We start from the raw sequence: 19,032 nt of genomic DNA, 5'->3' as shown, positions 1-19,032 counted from the left end.
AAATCGAAAAGAGAAAAATAATTAACAATGATATCATTCACATGTGGGATCTAGGGACACAAAAAAAGAGGCAGACGAAACCAATGGAGTCAGACTGAGGAGCTAGGAGAGGGGAAAACAGAGGAGAAATCAAAGTAGGCAGAGGGGTCCACGCACTGAGGTGGAGATAAATTAACAGTTTGATATGCAGAGGTGTAAAATGTTACTCTTGAGACATACACAATTGTGCAAACTAATGTTAGCTAATCAAAAGATATTTAAAAAACAAAAGATGGAGGGCAGGGGCCAGAGCAGTGGCACAAGTGGTAAGGAATCTACCTTGTGCGTGCTAGCCTAGGACCAACCGAGTTATCCCTTATGGTCCCCAAGCCAGGAGTGATTTCTGAGCGCATATACAGGAGAAACCCCTGAGCATCATGGGGTGTGGAAAAAAAAAAGATGGAGGCCGACTAGTACAGCAGGTAAGGCACTTGCCTGCAGTCAGCAAACCCAGTTCAATCATCAGCATCCCATAAATTCCCCTAAACTTGCCAGGAGTCCCTGAGAGTCTCTGGGTGTGGCCCAAAAACAGACCAAAAAACTGTCTTAATTAAAATATCTTCCTGTAGAAAAATTAAATGTTGTGATAGTGAAACACCAGGAAATAGAAACATCTATTTTAGTAAAAATAGGAGGGGAATATCATACCAATCCTTAGCTGCTAAAGAAACAGGAACAAGTTGGCCATAGACCATAAATTTAAATGGGCAGTGGCAATAAAGAATCAAGCTTTTATTGCTTACCTTTGTTTAAAGGCTTTGCAATAACATAACCATGATGAATATAGGCTCAGGATAACTAATACACTAAAATAGCTAATATGTTCAATATTAGATTCAGGAATAAATCTAATGCAATGTGCATTCATTATACTCCACAGTACTTCACAATTAAAGTACATGAATCCTCAGTGAACAGCAATGAGCCAGACTAGGCCATAATTATGCTAATAATTTTAAAATAAATATAGTGTACTATGTAGCTAGAACACCAGGTAATCTCCAGAGCATCATATGCCAATTTGGCATTATACCTGGTTATAAGCTGTATAACTTGGACCTGAGCAAGAGAAGTAGAATTGCTTCTCCTTCAAAAAAAGAAATCAAAATCAACCCACAAAAAGATTTTTCAAATTATCCTTTCTGAATTGTGCTCTTTAGCTGAGAAGCCTTATTACAGTGAATCACTATCACAGAGAGAGGTTGTATGCTAGCCGGAAGCTTCCATTTATCACCTATTTTCATGTTCCTTGTAATGCTTGAATTATTGGGAAAGCCAATTCTTCAAGATGCTGGCATTACTGTGAAGCACATTTATTCTAAAATAAAAATACAAAGTAAGATACCATGACATTGGTGAGATGACTAATTTTTTTGAAAATTAATAAGAAAGGCATATTCTGACTATGCGCGGGTCATAAATATCATTTCCTGGAAGCAGGTTTTTTCCTCTCAAATTAGAACAAGTAGAACATATTTTAAAAGCACACAAAGGAGAGACCTTTTAACTCATGAAATTAATTAAACACACTCAAGTCTGTACTGGATTTGGATGTAAATATAAATGCCTAAGGGTTAACAACATACACTAGAGAAAAAATGGCACAATGTCTTAGAGGAGAAAGGCTGTTCAAATACAAGAAGCGAAAACTATGGCACATTCTTTAAATGGGGTCAATTCTGTATTTTAAACAAGAATTCAGAAAATATGGATGGTGCTAACAAGGAAAGCTGGTTAACATGATCACCGACACACAATGCTTAACATTTCAAATCTTCATATTAATACAATTTAGCGAAATTTTATTTCAGCGAGTGAGTGAATAAAGTGAGTGTGTGAGAGTGTGTGAGAGAGAAAGTGTGTGGTGTGTGTGTGTGTGTGTGTGTGTGTGTGTGTGTGTGTGTGTGTGTGTGTGTGTGTGTGTGTGTAGAAAGAGGAAGAGAGTGCCAGAGGAGGAAGTGAACAGGTAGAGTGAAGAGAAATTTTTGCTGGTAATTTAAAATTGAACATTAGACTTTATGCACTATAAAAATCAGGTCTGAATCCTTCAGTTCAACTCCTTTTGGCAAATACACACACCTCTCTGTCCAGTGTCTCTCACTCAAGAGAGTCTTTCAGTGAGACCTCTGGTGTACTTCCTAATTCCTTAGGCCTCATCTCAGAGAAGCAGCAGCGCCACCTCAAGGTTCACCTGGATGAATTTCACCTGCTCTGAAATCACCCTGTAGGTGCTTTTTTGGTGCCTGACTGCTTTCACTCAACATGGTCTTTTTCAAGATCTATCTGCAGTTTTGCAAATGGCACCCAAATCTCACTGTCCTTCCCCACCCCACACCTGCCAGCTGTGACAGGCTCATTCTTAAACCTGAGCTGAGAGCAGAGGTGAGGATTGGGGATATGTGAGTTGAGGATCTGATTCAGAAGCTGAAGGCCCATAACCCTGTGGGTGTTATTTGAGTAAAAAAAATTTTTAAATGTTGATAAATTCCAACTTATCTGTGTTTTCTTTTTCCCTATTGTCCCCTGTTTTAGTTTGGTTTTTAGTTTCACATCTAAGTGCAAGGCAGAGAAATTTGTGGTGTTTTCTATAAAGACATAGTTTCCTTTTCTACACGTAGTATGTAGCTCCTCAATGGGTTCATTTCACTGTATGGAGTGAAGGATGGGTCCAAATTCAGGTTTTTCTGCAAGAGGCTTTGTGGTTCTCCAGCATCATTTGTTAAAAAGACTGATTTTTCTCTAATCTTGTTGTCTTTGCATTCTCGTAGAAAACTATCTGACTACAAGTTGACTGGACTCTCTTTCTCTTCTATTGATTTTGTGCCATTGTTAGGGCATGAGGACACCAAATGGCTTACTGATTCTTTGTAGTAAACTTCTCAACTCTCTTCTTTTTTCAAGACTATTCAGGGCCCTTTATCTGAATTTTTAGATTCACTCAATGATTCACCTGCTTGATGAAGAAGGTGTTGGATAAATATGAAATATTCTTAGATTATTAGATTGTTTTTCCTGGAAAGTTTTCTCTGTCTAAGAACAAATTGTGATGAGAAAAATTCTGGGGCCCCAGAATTCTTAGTTCCACTGGGGGTGAACTTCTGTCCTATGACCAGGGGTTTGGTGAAGGAGGAAAGCATTATAACTCAGCTGCTTCCCTGGAATGGAGCCTCTGTGTTCTAGAACTAGACATGGACAGAGGATGAAAACTAATTGGACTGAGTGGGTCAAAGAAGGGAGTAGCTTCTGGCTCAAGAACTATAATAAAGGTTATTTCATTTTTAACTGAGACTGAGAGACTGAGTAGATCCAATTTAATGAGCATATTTTTAATGTATGCAACTAATACAGATCCCAAGAATTTAAAAATAAATTTATTTTTTCTTTCAAATCTTTCATCTTTCAGCTTGTCATTTATTGAGATCTGTGGTGCCAGTTGTAAAGTTATCCTCTCTTTCACTCTCTCTAACTCTCCCCCCATTCACACACCAACCAATATTTTTCATATTTGTTTTAATATTTATCCTGTGAAGGTTACCAATTACTGGCAAACTTAAATCCAATGGGCAATTTGGAGGTTATCAATATATTCTTTAGCTAATTGTATTCTTTGTGACTGTTAGTAATGAGCTTTCTGTGGTGCTTTCTCAGTGGGTGAGATCCGAATGTTCTCTGAGTATTTCCTCAGACTTTACAGTACACTTCATAGACTGCTTCTCTTCTCTTTACTCCTTAAATGTCACAGTCAGTTCAAGCTAATATAACAAAATACAACATCCTAGTTGGCTTAAAAAGGGAGCATTTATTTCTGACAGAAATGGAGACTAAAAGTGCAGGGGGCAAAGACATACTTGCCTCTTAGCGTGATCCGTTTCCAAGCAGCATCATGTTGCTATGTGTAAACATGTTCTCTCTGTGTACTAGCAGATGAAAGAATTGTGTTTCTTCCTGTTTTTATTTTTTATTTTCTTGGAGGAAGGGTAAGTATTGGGCTACACTTTAGTGCCTAACCCACTATACTATAATATGGCCTCTTGTTCTCTGTTCTTACCCTCACAGGGTGCCCGGCCCTCCTGAAACTCTTCTTCATAAGGCATTCTCACCACCTGATGGCAGAGGGGGCAAGCACCACCAAGACTCCTTGTACAGAAATGGGGCGCCATGAAGAAAGGGGGCTGGTCCCCCACCTCCCTATCCTAATTACAACTGCTCCTTCCACTCCAAGGGCCAGACCTGAAGCTACTGCTGAGCTCCAGGCGGGTTACCCCCCAACCCCTCCCTGGTTCATATTTTTTATGAACCCCTATGCCAGTTTCTAACTTTGTAACCTGCTACTGATATTGCCCCTAAACTGTTTCCACAGCTATCCCTTCCCTGCCACTCCACGCTGGGGCTCATGCCCAAATCTAAGAACCAGGATGACACTCTGTCCTTTCTCTTCCTCTCCCAAGAGTCCCAGTGCATGGGCATGGGGGCACACTTTTGCTACCCTACCCCCACTCCCACTAACCATCTGAAAATTTAATAAAAAGTGATAAGCTGACTGATTAAAAGAAAAGACACAAGACTACTAGCACTGCCCTGACAATACCAATTTTATGTAAAGCAGGGCAATTCACAATTTACAATCAGATTGGGGATTAGGGACCGCAAATAAAAATTTGGGTGGGGACAAAAATATTCTGTACATAGTATTATGTCAAAATGCCTTATAGCCTGTACTTTGAGACTCCCAAACTTATCTTTCCTACTCTTATACATTTTCTCATGAAAGGTTCAATACCTGTCTCCTTAAATCACTCCTGGCAGGCACAGGGGACCATATGGGATTCTAGGATTTGAACCACCATTTGTCTTGGATCAGCTGCATGCAAGGCAAATGCCCTACATCTGTGCTATCTCTCCAGTACCATTTGCTTACAATCTTACAATCTTATTTATTGATTTCTTTTTGGTTTTGGGGCAGCACTCAGCAATGCTTAGGGCACCAGATATCATTCATGAATCAAATCCAGGTTGGCTTCATGCAAGACAAGTGCCCTACATTTTATACTATCTCTCTGGCCCTTGTTTACAACCTTTTAAAATCATTCCTGGCTTAAGATTTCCTCATAATTTCCCATCCACTAATCTTATTATCTTTAAAATATACACATTATGTAAAAGTCTCCACTTCTTTCCCAGGAACCTTTACCAAATCATGATAGTAACCTCTGAATGAGTCTCCTTGTGTCTACCATAATCAATAGTCCATTGTCTACACTGACATAGAGTCATCAATTGAAACTAAGACCCTTCTAAGCCAAAGCTTTTTCTTTGCTTAAACCCTCCTCTCTCTATAAGTGGAAGCTGTTGCAGAGTTTCACTGCCAGTGCTGCATATTGGAATCAACAGTGGTCTTATAATCAGATACAACAAACTAAGCCTCAAAGAATAATCTACTGATCTGTTGGGGAAAAGAATAGTGGAGTAGAAATAAAAAATAAAAAATTATATTTTAGGAGTTACAGGTGGTTCTCAAAAACCTACTGGATTGAGAGTCAGCAGAGAATCACAATGGAGAAAGAACTCCAGATATGTCTAAGTTGCTGTTACTAATATTAATGCATAATATAATGGTAATCATTATAAAGTAACAACAATAATAGCAGCTATAACATTTGTGGAAGACAAGTGAGCACTGAGCATGTTTAGTGTTTAAAAACCTCAGGTAAATCCCACCATATTGGCCTGATTCTAAGACACATTTTATTATCTCTGAAATCTGATGTCTTATACTCAATGACTGCATACAGCCTCTGCTAGCCAGATGGCATTTGTGCCATAGTTGTTATTGCTGTACAGACACAAACTCGATTTTTCGAGTCAGAGATATTCTGTAAATCAAACACAATTTTGGACCCAAGTGGAACAAAAAGTTATTTACAAAAATACTGAAATGTGAAGGTGTACATGCTTTTGCAAAATCCCAACCATCTTCTTTTGCTTTTCTGAAAATGTATGTATGTGAATGGCATATAAAAACTCTAAATCTAATTCTGTGTGTCCTTTTATTTTGCAAGAAATAAATGGAGGGACTGCAAGTGTGCTCAGGGGGGATGGGTGTAGTACTGTTTGACGTGGCCCTGCTAGTTGAGGCCTGTGATGCTGGGTACCACCAGGGCCACACAATGGTGCTCAAGGGGTGACCAGGGTCATACTTGCAATAGACAACTCTGGAACGTCACCTAACACTGATCAGAGCCGCATATAGGCCAAGAGATCGAATCTAAGTACATTTGTCCCTTTAGTCCCCAAATAAAATTTGTGTGAATTTGGGGGCCATACCCAATAAAAGGACTATTTCTGGCATGGTGTTTGATGGTCTCTAATGGTGGTGAGTGGGTACCATGTGATTCTGGGAATCAAACCCAGACCTCCTGCATGCAAAGCCTCTATTCTAGCCCACTGAATTATCTTCAGCCCCAAACAAAAAAGTTTAACAAGAGCACTGTGACATAGTTAAATCGACATTGTTTTTAGGGGTTAGTTTTGGGGTGGCCACACCTGGTGATGCTTAGAGGTTTCTTCTGGCTATGACTTTAGGAATCACTCCTGGCAGTGCTAGGGTGACCATATGAAAAGCTTGGGATAGAAACTGGTTGTCCATCCTCAAGGCAAGTATGTTACCTTCTTAATACCCCTGTTTATTTTTCAAGTGTTGTACAAATAAAGATAATTGTCTATAATGCTGAAGTAAATAGAGCGTCTCATGATACATATACCCATGTACGTGTACATGTTAAAATATCAGTTATCAATGAACCAAACAGTCAGACTCAAGATATCTTGATATGAGTCAAAAATGTTCTGAATTTTGGAACTTATAACAATTCAGAATGATTATCTCTTAAATTATTGTTTGAAGGGAGATTCCCCCCACCCCAGCAAGGTGTTGTGGAACTTCAGGATCACCCTATGGCTTGAGCATGGGATCTCATGCACAAAGTTACTGGTTAGACTTTAGACTTTGATCGACCTCTCTCTCTCTCTCTCTCTCTCTCTCTCTCTCTCTCTCTCTCTCTCTCTCTCTTTCTTTCTTTTTCTCTTTCTCTTTTTCTTTCTCTCTCATCTTCTCCCACCCCCTGCATGTGCCAGTCCTCAATCCCTTCTTGAGCAGAACAGAAGCAACACATCTCCAAGAGTTCAGGGGTCCATGTGATGAAGAGATAATTAGTGTCTTTCTTTTCTAGTCCCACATATATTTGGCTTCAGAATGCTAAGAATTTCTGTTTGCTCTAACTTGGAAAACCCTGACACATATAAATATGGTATGAAAAACTTGTATAATTTCTAGTCAGATAGGATAAAGGAAGAAAAACAATGACACCCATTTTATTTTTAATTTAATAAAAGTAAAAGGTAAGCAAAATGTATGAATACTGAGGGCTCATTAATTATAAAGATAAACATTAATTTATATTGGAAAAAAATTTTGGTCTTGGACCATATCTGGATGTATATAACACTCCAACTCTGTGCTCAAGGATCACTGCTGGAAACACTTGAGGTACTAGATTTCTGTGCTAGTATTGAAAGGGGGTTGGTAGTATATAGAGTAAGCACCTGACCTGTACAAGCTTTTTGATCCAATCTGAAAATTTTAACAATTTTTTAAAAAAAAATGCTTTTTTTCCTTTTTTTTAGACTTATAATAGTCTTATTCATCTGTGGGATTTAAGAAAAATAAAAGACAGTATAGCAAAAACTATTCAGAGACAATTAAGATGAGGGCCAGACCAGTTCCTGATATGAAGCTTGCCACAAAAGGGTGGTGACTGCAGTTGCAGTTAGAACACTAATTGCACTGACAGCTACCATGACAATGGGGGCGGGGGGGGAGAGAGAGAGAGAGAGAGAGAGAGAGAGAGAGAGAGAGAGAGAGAGAGAGAGAGAGAGAGGAGAGCAGAATGCCTGTCCCAAAAAACAGTTGGGTAGAACAGGAGATAAATGGGGAACATTGGTGGCTGGAGAGTTACACTGGTGAAGGGTGGTGTACATTCCATGAATGAAATGGGTTTCTACAAACATTTCTGTAACCATGGTGCTTCAATAAATTATTTTATTTTTTGTCCCCCAATTCACATACAGACCAGGCAAAGGGCCTGGGTTGAGGTGTATATGGGGTGCATTTACTGTACCTCCTCTTTCTATAGTCAGTGTAAAGAACAAAGCCTGTGGTAAGAATTGGGAGGCCTATGAAATGCTTTCTATACAAAAATAACATGGTTTGGGTCAGAGAGAGAAACAGAGAGACAAACAGACAGAGAGAAAGAGAAGGAGAGAGACACTGAGAGTGAGCTCAGCCAGCTAGCAAAGGCTTGGGCTGAATCTCCAGTGTTGCACAATGCCTTGAGCATCAATTAGCCTCTGAATACCGCCAAGTATGAGTCCCCCAAATCAAAAGATTAAAATAAAAGACATACTTGTAGAAAGCTTTGCATAAGCTTAACATAACCTATTTTGTAAAAGACATTTCATCAATCATATTTTGAGGCAAACTCAGTTAATTCAAATTTAGCAGCACATGTTTTATAATTATTTACTCATGATAAATGTCTGGTAAATTATAACTTACTAGTATTACTCATTTTTTCTCTATCAAGAACTAGATATTGTAGGCAAAGTTAAAATGCACTTGGCTCTAGAATAAATCTTTCATGCTCAACGTTACTAAAATTCTCCTTAAGAGGTTTATCTTATTAAATGTATATTAGCTTGCATAACTTTAGTTGGATGATGCTAAATTAAATATACTGATTAAGAGGCCAGAGAGACAGCATGGAGGTAAGGCATTTGCCTTCATGCTGAAGGATGGTGGTCTGAATCCCAACATCCTATATGGTCCCCTGTGCCTGCCAGGGGCTATTTCTGAGCATAGAGCCAGGAGTAACCCCTGAGCACTGCTGGGTGTGACCCAAAAAATAAACAAACAAACAAAATTAAATATACTGATTAAATGTACAGGAGATAAAGAGCATTATGAACAAAATGCCAGTAACCCACTGAATAGTGCCATATCCAGACCATCTTTTTAGCATTTTTAAGCACTGGAAAAGAATGTTATATAAGAAAAGAGAGAAAATATCTCTCAATATAAAATATATCTTAATACCTATTTAAACTTTTGTTCTTGTTTGAGGGCTATACCTGGGGTGCTCAGGGACACTCCTAGCTGGGTGCTTGGGACTATTTCTAGTGGTGTTTGAGGGATCATAAAGAGTCATAATAAAATACAAATGTGAATCTTCTGCCTAAAGAACATACATTCAACATGTTGTATTACTTTCTCAGCTACTGTTTTTTAAACTTTTTAAAAACTGAAAATTTCATAGAATTACAAAGAAAAAGTTGAAAGAACAGGCAAACTGATAATCATTTAAACATTAATATGAAGTTGATGCAAAAATAACTCTGCCTTTGCCTATAGAATGTATTATTCTTGAAGGTCGGTCGTTAGCAGATGCATACTACATTAAGGCCTACCAAATTACTCAAAATAATACGTTAGAAGAAATGTTTCTAAATAAAAATCAATCAACTTATGGTAACTATTAAAATATTTTAGATGTTTTTCACTCATTAGTCAAATAGGGAACTAAATATCTTCATTGCAAGGCCTAATGATACTGTGGAGGAATTGTGCCTTACAATACAATTTGTACCTTACAATGGGCTTATGAAAAGCCCATATTTCAGCTTAAAAGTGAAGATTATTAAGCACGACAATATTTCAAGAGACTCCTTTCAACAGAAACTTGCTTCTAATAAATGTGTTTATAACATACTGTCTAAAATGGGATGTCTCTAAAACTAAATGCTTCCAGTACCTCAGTAATAAGCACAAACTAAAAAAATGAACTCATCTTTTTAGTATTTTATAGTTATTTCCATTGACCAATATTCGCTTATTGTTCCCATTTACTGGCACAATTTTTTTCATATTTTAGTAGTTATCATGCAAATGAGTTTGGGATTCTTGCATTAAGAGGTAATATTACAAGTGAAGCAATTTTGAGCCTTTATTTTTTTATTTTAAGAACACCTTAAAATCTCATGGGTGTTATTTAAAAGATTTAACATTAATAATCGACTCTGATGTGAAAATTATACTACAAAACACTATCATGTACTTATGAGAAAATAAAGTTTCAGAGAGCTTTTTAAGAAGCTCTGGGCAGGGGGCCAGAGAGATAGTTAAAGCACTTGCCTTGCTTGTAACTGATCCAAGTGGGATCCCTGAGCACAAAGCCAGGAGTAAGCACTGAAAACTACTGGTGTGACCCCAAACCCAAAGGTAAATACACAAATAAATAATAAAATAAGCAACAAGCTTAAAAAAATTAAGTGTGTCAAAGATTATTTTGTTTAGAAAACTTAGAAAACAACTAAATTACTACAATTACTATAGCAAAATCACAGAACTTTTCAGAACAATCCTTTTAATTCCAGGTAAAAATGGGTTAAACACACCCAGTTGTACTAGGGGATGACTCCCAACTTTGTGTTGAGGGTGGGGTCACTCCCCATAGTGTTTCGGGGACAAAGAGATCTCAGGAATTGAACAAAAATTTCCAATATGCAATACTAGTGGCTTGATCCCTGTAATCTCTTGCCAACCTCAATTATTAATTGACTATATTAGATAACTTATGTTCTACTAATCAGTTATTCTAAGAGTTACATGACAAATATCTTCATGTTCCTGAGAAAGTAAAATACTCACATATAAAGAAACAAATTTCTTCCAGATAATCCAATATTTAAAACTCCACATAAAAAGAACATTTTATTTAAAAAATTTCTCCTCCATTCATATCAAGTGAATGAAATGATCATAAAAGCTGCATTAGTTTTATGTTTGGGATTCTAAGATTTAAGTGACATTCCTTCAACGAAATAAAAAATAAGTTGAGTGGTATTTATTTTTGTTTTAGGCAGGGCAGGAGCTTGCTCACAAATTGTTTTCAGGAATTCCCAAGAAGCCAGTCCTAGGCCCCCTTGGCCTAGTGGCCAGACGGTTCAGTGCTTGGACCACCGCCCCCACCCCCATGCCGACCCCTGAGATCCAAACATGCTGAAGTCGCCTAGGCCATACTGAGAGGTGCTCAGGAATGGGCTACACAGTGCCACCATTGGATAAATGTCCAAGCCATAGATTCCGTTCTTTGGGCTAACTAGCTGGCCCCAATGACATTGCAATTTTAATCTCTAGCTGATTTCAAAGTAATGTCTCTACTTGTGGCATCAAATCCTAAATGGTTTTTAAGCTATTTAGAATTTTGTATTTAAAGGATTTCATAAATAATAAAAATTTTCAAAATAGTTTTAATGTCTGATACTATAACATGGGATGACCTCTCAACAAAGCAAATATTTGATATATTTGCTTAGTCAGTTGACAGTTAACTCTTTGAGAGGGATACTTTCATGTCTCCTCAAATAGTGTTACAACACCAGCCCAATCCCTAAAGTATAAATAAGTCTTCACCACAGTCCATTGGACAAGCCATATTTGGTATTTTCAAACAGGTGGAAAATTAAATGCAAATACAACTATATAATTTAACAATAAAACTCTAGGTCAGAAGTCATTAGCCTAAGGAAATATCACAAGGACACAATAACAATACGTAGAAGCACAGATTTGATCTGACCCAGTGCCTCCAATCTAACACTTTTTCTTTTCTCTTTATGTGCAATATTAATCTTCCAAGAGTTTTATTTCTAATCCAAAAATAAACCCAATTTGTACTTTAAACAATGAAATAATACCCAGTCTACTAGAACTTCTGGTGATATGTAGTAAACATAACACAACAATGTGATTTAGTATCAACAGAAACATCTTGTCATTTTGAGAAGTATAAAAATATAATAAGTAAATGAATTACACACATTACCCTTCTCTAACATTTAGTAACATTTCTAAAATTCAGTTATTACCCAAAAACATTCCTAGATATGTAGGAAACTCAAACTGGGATTTGTGTCTATAGATAATTCCTTCTCTTTAGGGAAATGACAATGGAATAAAATCACTCACCGATATTCAGAAGGCAGTTAACAACAGAGTTGTATGCTGATATTTTCCCATGACTAAGTTTATATAATTGCATTTCATAATCTTTAGAAATCAGATATTTAAGCATTGCTAGAATAATAACGTGACGATCCAGACTGCCCGATTGATCCCAACTGCTATTCTAATGATTAGACATAAATTGTTATTTTGCTCTATTCCATTATGAACGACCTTTCTGCTACCAGTCACCCAATTGTTTTTCTCTTCCTGGATCTATCATTTCACCTAACAGATTGTCCAACCTGTAGAGAAAAGCATTTATCTCAGCATAGAATTCTGCTTCTTGCCAATTATTTGTATTTAATGAGTTCCCTTTCAATCAGATTATTTTTCACAACAAGGTCATATCAAGTAATTTCACTGGTATCATACTGGCCATAGAGAAATGAAAACCAGACAGGGTGCTGAGGGTTAGAATAAATAATTTACTAGCAAGGAAGTAATGTCACATTTGCAAATATATTGAGCATTAGCACCAATCGGCTAGAAAGTTGAAAACAGGAAAGAAAGAACCCAAGTAATTCACTAATTATGACACTTAGAATATTCTGAATTTTTCTTAAATACCTTTAAATCTGACATTTTGTGTGTGGCGCCAAAAAAGATAATAAATTATGTTGCTAAATAAAATTTCACATATAAATATCACATATAAACATACTATCAGATACACATATTGTTATTATAACATTATGTTAATGTTAAAATCATATAATAAAAGTAAAAATAGCTTAATCATAATATGCAGAACAATAAATCCACCGTATGTTTATGCTCCTCAGATTTTATTTCTTATTTTCTTTCAATTTAATAATACATACTAAGGAATTTACATATTTATATAGTTGTTCTATTAAAATACAACTATTTTGTACTCAATTTTAGGATTATAAAAACATAATTTTGATTAATCTTTATGAGAAAATATGTCAAATTTACACACGCTGCACATATTTTTGGATCATCAGCACAAAATGAACAACACAGATTTCAGAAGTAAAATTCTAGAAGCTAAAAATAAAAAAATATTATCACCCAATGACTTCTTTGAAATTGCAACTGTTACAAAAATAGTTGTGTGACTTAAATACTTCATCACACTAAAGATGTTATAGATTACTTAATCAACAGAATTAAATTTATAATCAACAATAAATCCAAACACATTTTAAGACCTGAAAATTAAATTCATCTACAGTAGGTTTAAAAATGGAGGTGGTGAATGTGACTCAAAAGCTTAAACTGTACTACATATATTTCTCCCATTCAAATGAATGAAATTTATTTGAAAATCTGTATTTGAAAGAAGCATGTTAATAGGACATTAGAGATCAAATCTTTAAACAAAAGATCAAATAGCACCGATACCTCTCTTCGTCGAGAAGCCCAACACGTTTGTTTAATCTTCCATACCACAGCAGCCACCAGTAATAAGGATAAAAAACAACTGAAACAGAACAAATAATTCTCCTTAACACTTGAAATATGTGATTAAATAATAAAAATATATTTATCACATAAAATATAGAGAAGTAAGCACTCTGGACAATAACACATAAAAAGAAAACATTAACAGTGATTTAATACTCAAAAATAAAATCATAGTAGACAGGTAGATTATTTATATTTTTTTTCTGTATACTAGATTCAATCTTTAAGATTTTTTTTGGTCAAAAGGAACTTAAAATATAAACTGTACTGTTTTTATGAGACAATAGAAACCTATGTAGAACTATAACTTAAGTCATAGAATATAGAACATTTATATTGAAATATCACATATGTTCATTTGCTTGACTTTCTTGTCAACAAATTTAGATATGAGGCCATTCCAGTGGCTTTTACTGAAGGAACTCTCTTCCTACCCACCTCTGCTCCAGACAGCATACTATGTTTAAAGAAAGATTTGTTTTTATTTATTTATCAATTTATTTTTATTTATTTTGGTTTGAGGCCTTACCTGGCAGTGCTCATGGGTTACTCCTGGCACTGTGCTCAGAAGTCACTCCTGGCAGTCTCAAGAGACCTTGCGGGGTGCCAGGAATAGAACCCGAGTCTGTCCTGGTTCAGGCACTTGCAAAGCAAATGCCCTACCACTGTGCTAATGCTCTGGCCCCTAAGGACAGTCTTTGATGATCACAACTAGGTAGCCTCTAGTGACAGAAACCAGGGGTGCTTGTAAACATCTTACTAGGTACAGTGGAGCTTGTTCCCAACAACAATGAATTAGCTAATATAAACTATCAGTCATTTGGTAGTTGAGAACCCCTAGAATATAGTGATGTTTCAATAAAGAAATAATTCAGGGGAGCAGAGTGATAGTGGTGGGCAGGATGCTTACCTTGCACTGGGCCTACACTACAAAAGGGCACACTATGTGCAATGAGTAGTGTGGAAGAAAGGAAAGGAAGGAAGGAAGGAAGGAAGGAAGGAAGGATGGAAGGAAGGAAGGAAGGGAGGGAGGGAGAGAGGGAGGGAAGGAGGGAGGGAGGGAGAGAGGGAGGAAGCAGAAAGAAAAAAGAAAGACAAACACTGTAAAGATAATACTTATATATGTGACCATACATTTAAGTTATAATATGCAATAACTCTGATAATACAGAATACGTTAGCAGAAGTAACTTGGGTCAGACAAATGTCAGAATAATAAGTTTATGTGAAACTGATTCATCAATTCCAAACCTGTACCACTGTTTAATCTCCCGTTGCTCTGTACACTCAGAAGTAACAGGCTTGGGTTAATAAATTCACTGCACACTGCCAAAGCTAAGTGGTATTCATCCTTAATTGATAATCCTTGTATCTGTCAATGATTCACTTAAAAGAAGTGCAATTTCTGACTGTTCCACTCTAGTCAGGCCATAAGTGTATTCTATTTCCCTGTTTCACTTGAAGAGAAGATCGTAGAAACCCTGCTGATGATAACAACTCCAGTGCCGATCCTCTGCGTGCGAACACATTTTAGATACGGTGCTAGAAGACACTTATCATTGGTGATCAGATAAATTTTATAAGAACACTTACTGATATGCTATAACATTTTTATTTCACAAAAGACAAATCCTTCGCTCAGGATTCAAAGAAACTGCTCATACAGTAGCAGTACCAAGTAATGAACAAAGCTAAAATTCTAATTCAACTATAAAAGATTTAGGGTTAGGGGCTTGCCTTGCACATGACCAATCAGGATTCCCATATGATCCACAGAGCTTATCAGGAGTGATTCTTGAGTTCAGAGCCAGGAACAACTGCTGAGCAATGATGTATATGGTCCCCAAAACAAAACCATATTTTCATATCCATTTTCTGATCAGCATCAAGGAAGTGGATAAAAGATATGAAAGTCCCTGTTTATTTCCTGTTGCTCTGCACATTCAGGAGTAAGCAAGAACATTCCCAGTGACCACACCATGATCTTCCCTGTTAATTTCTAGTTTGTTTCAATTTACTTTTTCTGCTCAGTATTCAAAAACATACATATTTCCTAAAAAATAAAACTAAGAACCCAACTTAATTGGTCCCATAGCTTCCTCCATTTCTGAAGTTCCCAAACTTATTTGGCTTATCACCCCTTTTGCAGAAAAATAAAAAACATTCTTCCTCCCCATAATTCTATCTTCTTTTAGTGATCAAACAGAAAGCTCCCCCTACCCCCCCCATGCAATCAAGACTACCATTGCCTTGCCTGCCATCCCAGTGGTCCCCTAGGGAAGAGCATCACCCACTATAGGCAACATCAGTCTTGTTTATCATGTCACCAAAGTAGCCATCTCTGCATCACATTCTCATCTTCTCATAATCTGCCACATGTCTGGCAAACTAATGCAAACATTAATACTAGGTTATGGATAAAGTTCAGTCCGAGAGCACAGGCATTGTTCTACCGTGACAAAAAAAATGGCTTTATTAATGATTAATTAATGTAATATTAAGCATGGTAAAGGGTATATCTCTCACCATGGCTTTCTAGAAATGATTTATTCTCTACCAACTAGGTCTCTAGAAATACCACAGTACCAGCTAGGGAAAAAACTCCTGAATATTTTATTTCTGTGAATTTTCTTCTTCAGGATATCCGACAGTGCAAATAGAAGGGAGATAATTTCAGATTCCTCTTTTAAGTTATGGACATTCCTTTTATTTTTGGGAATATGATTTTTTAAATTAAATCACCATAAGGCACAGAGTTAAAAAGTTGTTGATAGTAGATTTCAGTCATACAATGTTCCAAGACTCAATTTCACCATTGTTCATTCCCTGACACAAATATCCCCAGCTAGCCTCCCATTTCCAATCCCATCCCCAGCCTATCTCTATGGCACATTCTCTCTCTATCTCTCTCTTACACACACACACTCACACACTCACTGTCACCCCACCCTTCTCTCTTCTCTCCTCCATTTTGCCTTTTAGGTGACTTGGTATGGCTATTCCTTAAAGTCTTCTTAACTCTTCATAACACTATGCTGTTAATTTTTCCTTTCACTCAATGCAATTATTCTCATGATTTCAACTGTGAGCTGAGCTCATCTGGAATGACTTCCAGATCTCTGTCCTTATATCTGTCAAAATGAGAGCATTTCTAATTACTAATGGGAATCTCAGAGATTATCTTATTCAAATTCTCTCCCAGGAAAATATTTCCCAGCACAACTTTAACAGTGCTCCAGCCCTTAATTAAAGACTCATCATAATAAAGTGGTTGATAACTCAGAAGTTAGTATTTTGCTTATAGTGGAATAGAAGGCTATATAAGGTTCTATTAAGCTGCCTTCAAACTTATCAATTAGTGCTACTGTGTCTCTGTCTTCTGGTTTATAGAGAATCAGTTGAGTCTCTATTTGCTAAAACTTCTTTTCTCTGTATCCTGCCTGATCATCTCTAGGTAAAAAATATCTCTGGCAGTTCTCAACCAGTGTCAGTTCTCAATCAGTTCTGCGCACCTTGAAAAGTTTAACTTAGGAACAGTTTTCCAAAGTGAGAGATATTTCTCTCACCAAGGGGTGTGTGTGTCAGAACACACCAGTGGGGGTTTGGGTTAGGATAGCAGCAGCCTCCAGTGCTGGCTGTTTGTGAACTTAAAGGAGGGAGATTTCCAGGAGAGCACTGGGTGATATTTTTCTCTGAAAAGGATTGGTTGACAAAATAAGTTAAGGAATATCTGCCCAACATTATATAGTTATAATTGTGTATCACTGAAAATCAACATGTAAATATATATTTAAACACATATTACATATATTGTCAAAGTTGATTCCTATCCTTCAGACCACAATGGTCCCATTTATCCCATTATTTCTGTCCATCATGGATTGAACATTTAGTCTACACTAAGTGAACATTTAATAAGATGTTGGTAAATTTCCAAGAATAAGTCAACATAGCCTCAACACATACAAAACAAAAAAAGTTTTGTCCCAGTCCATCCTTCCAATCTGGCTATGGAATCATGTTTTAGTGTGAATTATTATCAAAGGGGTGACACTTGCCTTGACCTATGGCTAACATTGTAACTATCAAGATATTATGTTATACTGGTGTTGAAAATAGGTACTTTGAATCCAAGAATCCCTTTGTCTCGATATGAGTCCTACTTTTATCAATAAAAATTTTCACATGAGAGATAAAAATGCAACTGCTTGGAGCAAGAGCAGTTGTACAATGTGTAAGGCACTTGCTTTGCACATGGATGACCAGGATTCAATCCTTGCACCCATATAGTCCCCTGAGCCACACCAGGAGTGATCCCTGAGTGAAGAGCCAGGAGTAAGCCCTGAGCATAAACTCTTCCACCCAAACAAAACAAAATTAAAAATCCAACATAAGTCCAAACTGAACTCGTATAACTTGAAAACTCTTTATTTCAAATTGTATATACTACATATACCAAAATTTATTTATACTTATAAATAAAATGCAATGAATACCTGTATTTTTTATTTTATGATCTGTAATCCCTAGTATTTTCCACCAAAACTGCTACATGATATAGATTCAATTATAGATGCTTAATTTTAATAGTTTTAATTCCTTCAATGGAAAAATACACAACAATTTGGAAAGATAAAGCATGAATTGGAAAAAGTGGCATCATTTGAAAGGGCTATATTTCCTACAATATTATTATTCATGTTACCCAGTGAAAATAGAAATGGCATCCTCTACAGAAATAATATCAAAATCATGAAATTTGTTAGTGGTAACAACTATTGTGACAATGGTAATGAGTGAAAAAATAAAATGTCTGTGTTGAATATAGGCAGGGGATGGGGAGGAAGGTGATGGGGGTACTGGTGGTAGGGAGGTTGCACTGGTGAAGTGGGGTGTTCTTTTTAATAATTGAAACACAACTGCAAACATGTTTGTAATCATAGTGCTTAAAGATATTATATTAAAAAAGAAAAAAGGAAAAATCATGATGGGGGAGATTTAAAAAAATAGAAATCTTGTATTCCCAGACTTCAAACTATACCACACAGTGATAATAATTAAAATTGTATTAGAATAGAGACACAGAGATCAATGGAACATAAATAAAACTACACATGTATGGGGCTATCAATTATGACAAAGGAATCAAATACACAAAATAGAGGAAGAAAATTCTCTTTCACAAATTGTATTGGGTGAGCAAGACAACCACATGCAAAAGAATGTAAGAAGACTGCTGCTATCTAAAACCATATAAACATCAACACAACATTTATTAAAGTCTTGCATGTGAGATTTGACAGACACCATAAGATATGTACAAGAAAACACAGGCAATATAGTGTTGTTTATTAAAATATTTCCATAAGATTATCCTTTGCCTGTTGTCCCACTTTGACCCTCCAGGTGGGGGCGCTGTTGAGAGCCAAATAAATAGCTTA

At 36.5% G+C, this 19,032-nt stretch overlaps 1 protein-coding gene and 1 non-coding gene across 3 annotated transcripts in view; both read right to left on the bottom strand.

The window, feature by feature from the left end:
• ATRNL1 (attractin like 1) overlaps window positions 1-19,032 on the bottom strand; it is a 733,758-nt gene that overhangs the window by 403,989 nt on the left and 310,737 nt on the right. For both annotated transcript variants that reach the window (XM_049764403.1, XM_049764404.1), the window contains exon 26: window positions 13,529-13,607. In XM_049764403.1, the coding sequence (XP_049620360.1) occupies window positions 13,529-13,607 (79 nt within the window). The remainder of the gene's footprint in view (window positions 1-13,528; window positions 13,608-19,032) is intronic.
• LOC125995631 (small nucleolar RNA SNORA51) lies at window positions 8,143-8,272 on the bottom strand. The gene has a single exon (XR_007491125.1). It is a non-coding gene; the product is annotated as a small nucleolar RNA SNORA51 (small nucleolar RNA).

This window comes from Suncus etruscus, chromosome 17, assembly GCF_024139225.1.
Source record: "Suncus etruscus isolate mSunEtr1 chromosome 17, mSunEtr1.pri.cur, whole genome shotgun sequence".
In the NCBI taxonomy this organism is placed as follows: Eukaryota; Metazoa; Chordata; class Mammalia; order Eulipotyphla; family Soricidae; genus Suncus; species Suncus etruscus.
This window is presented reverse-complemented; position numbering and strand designations above follow the sequence as displayed.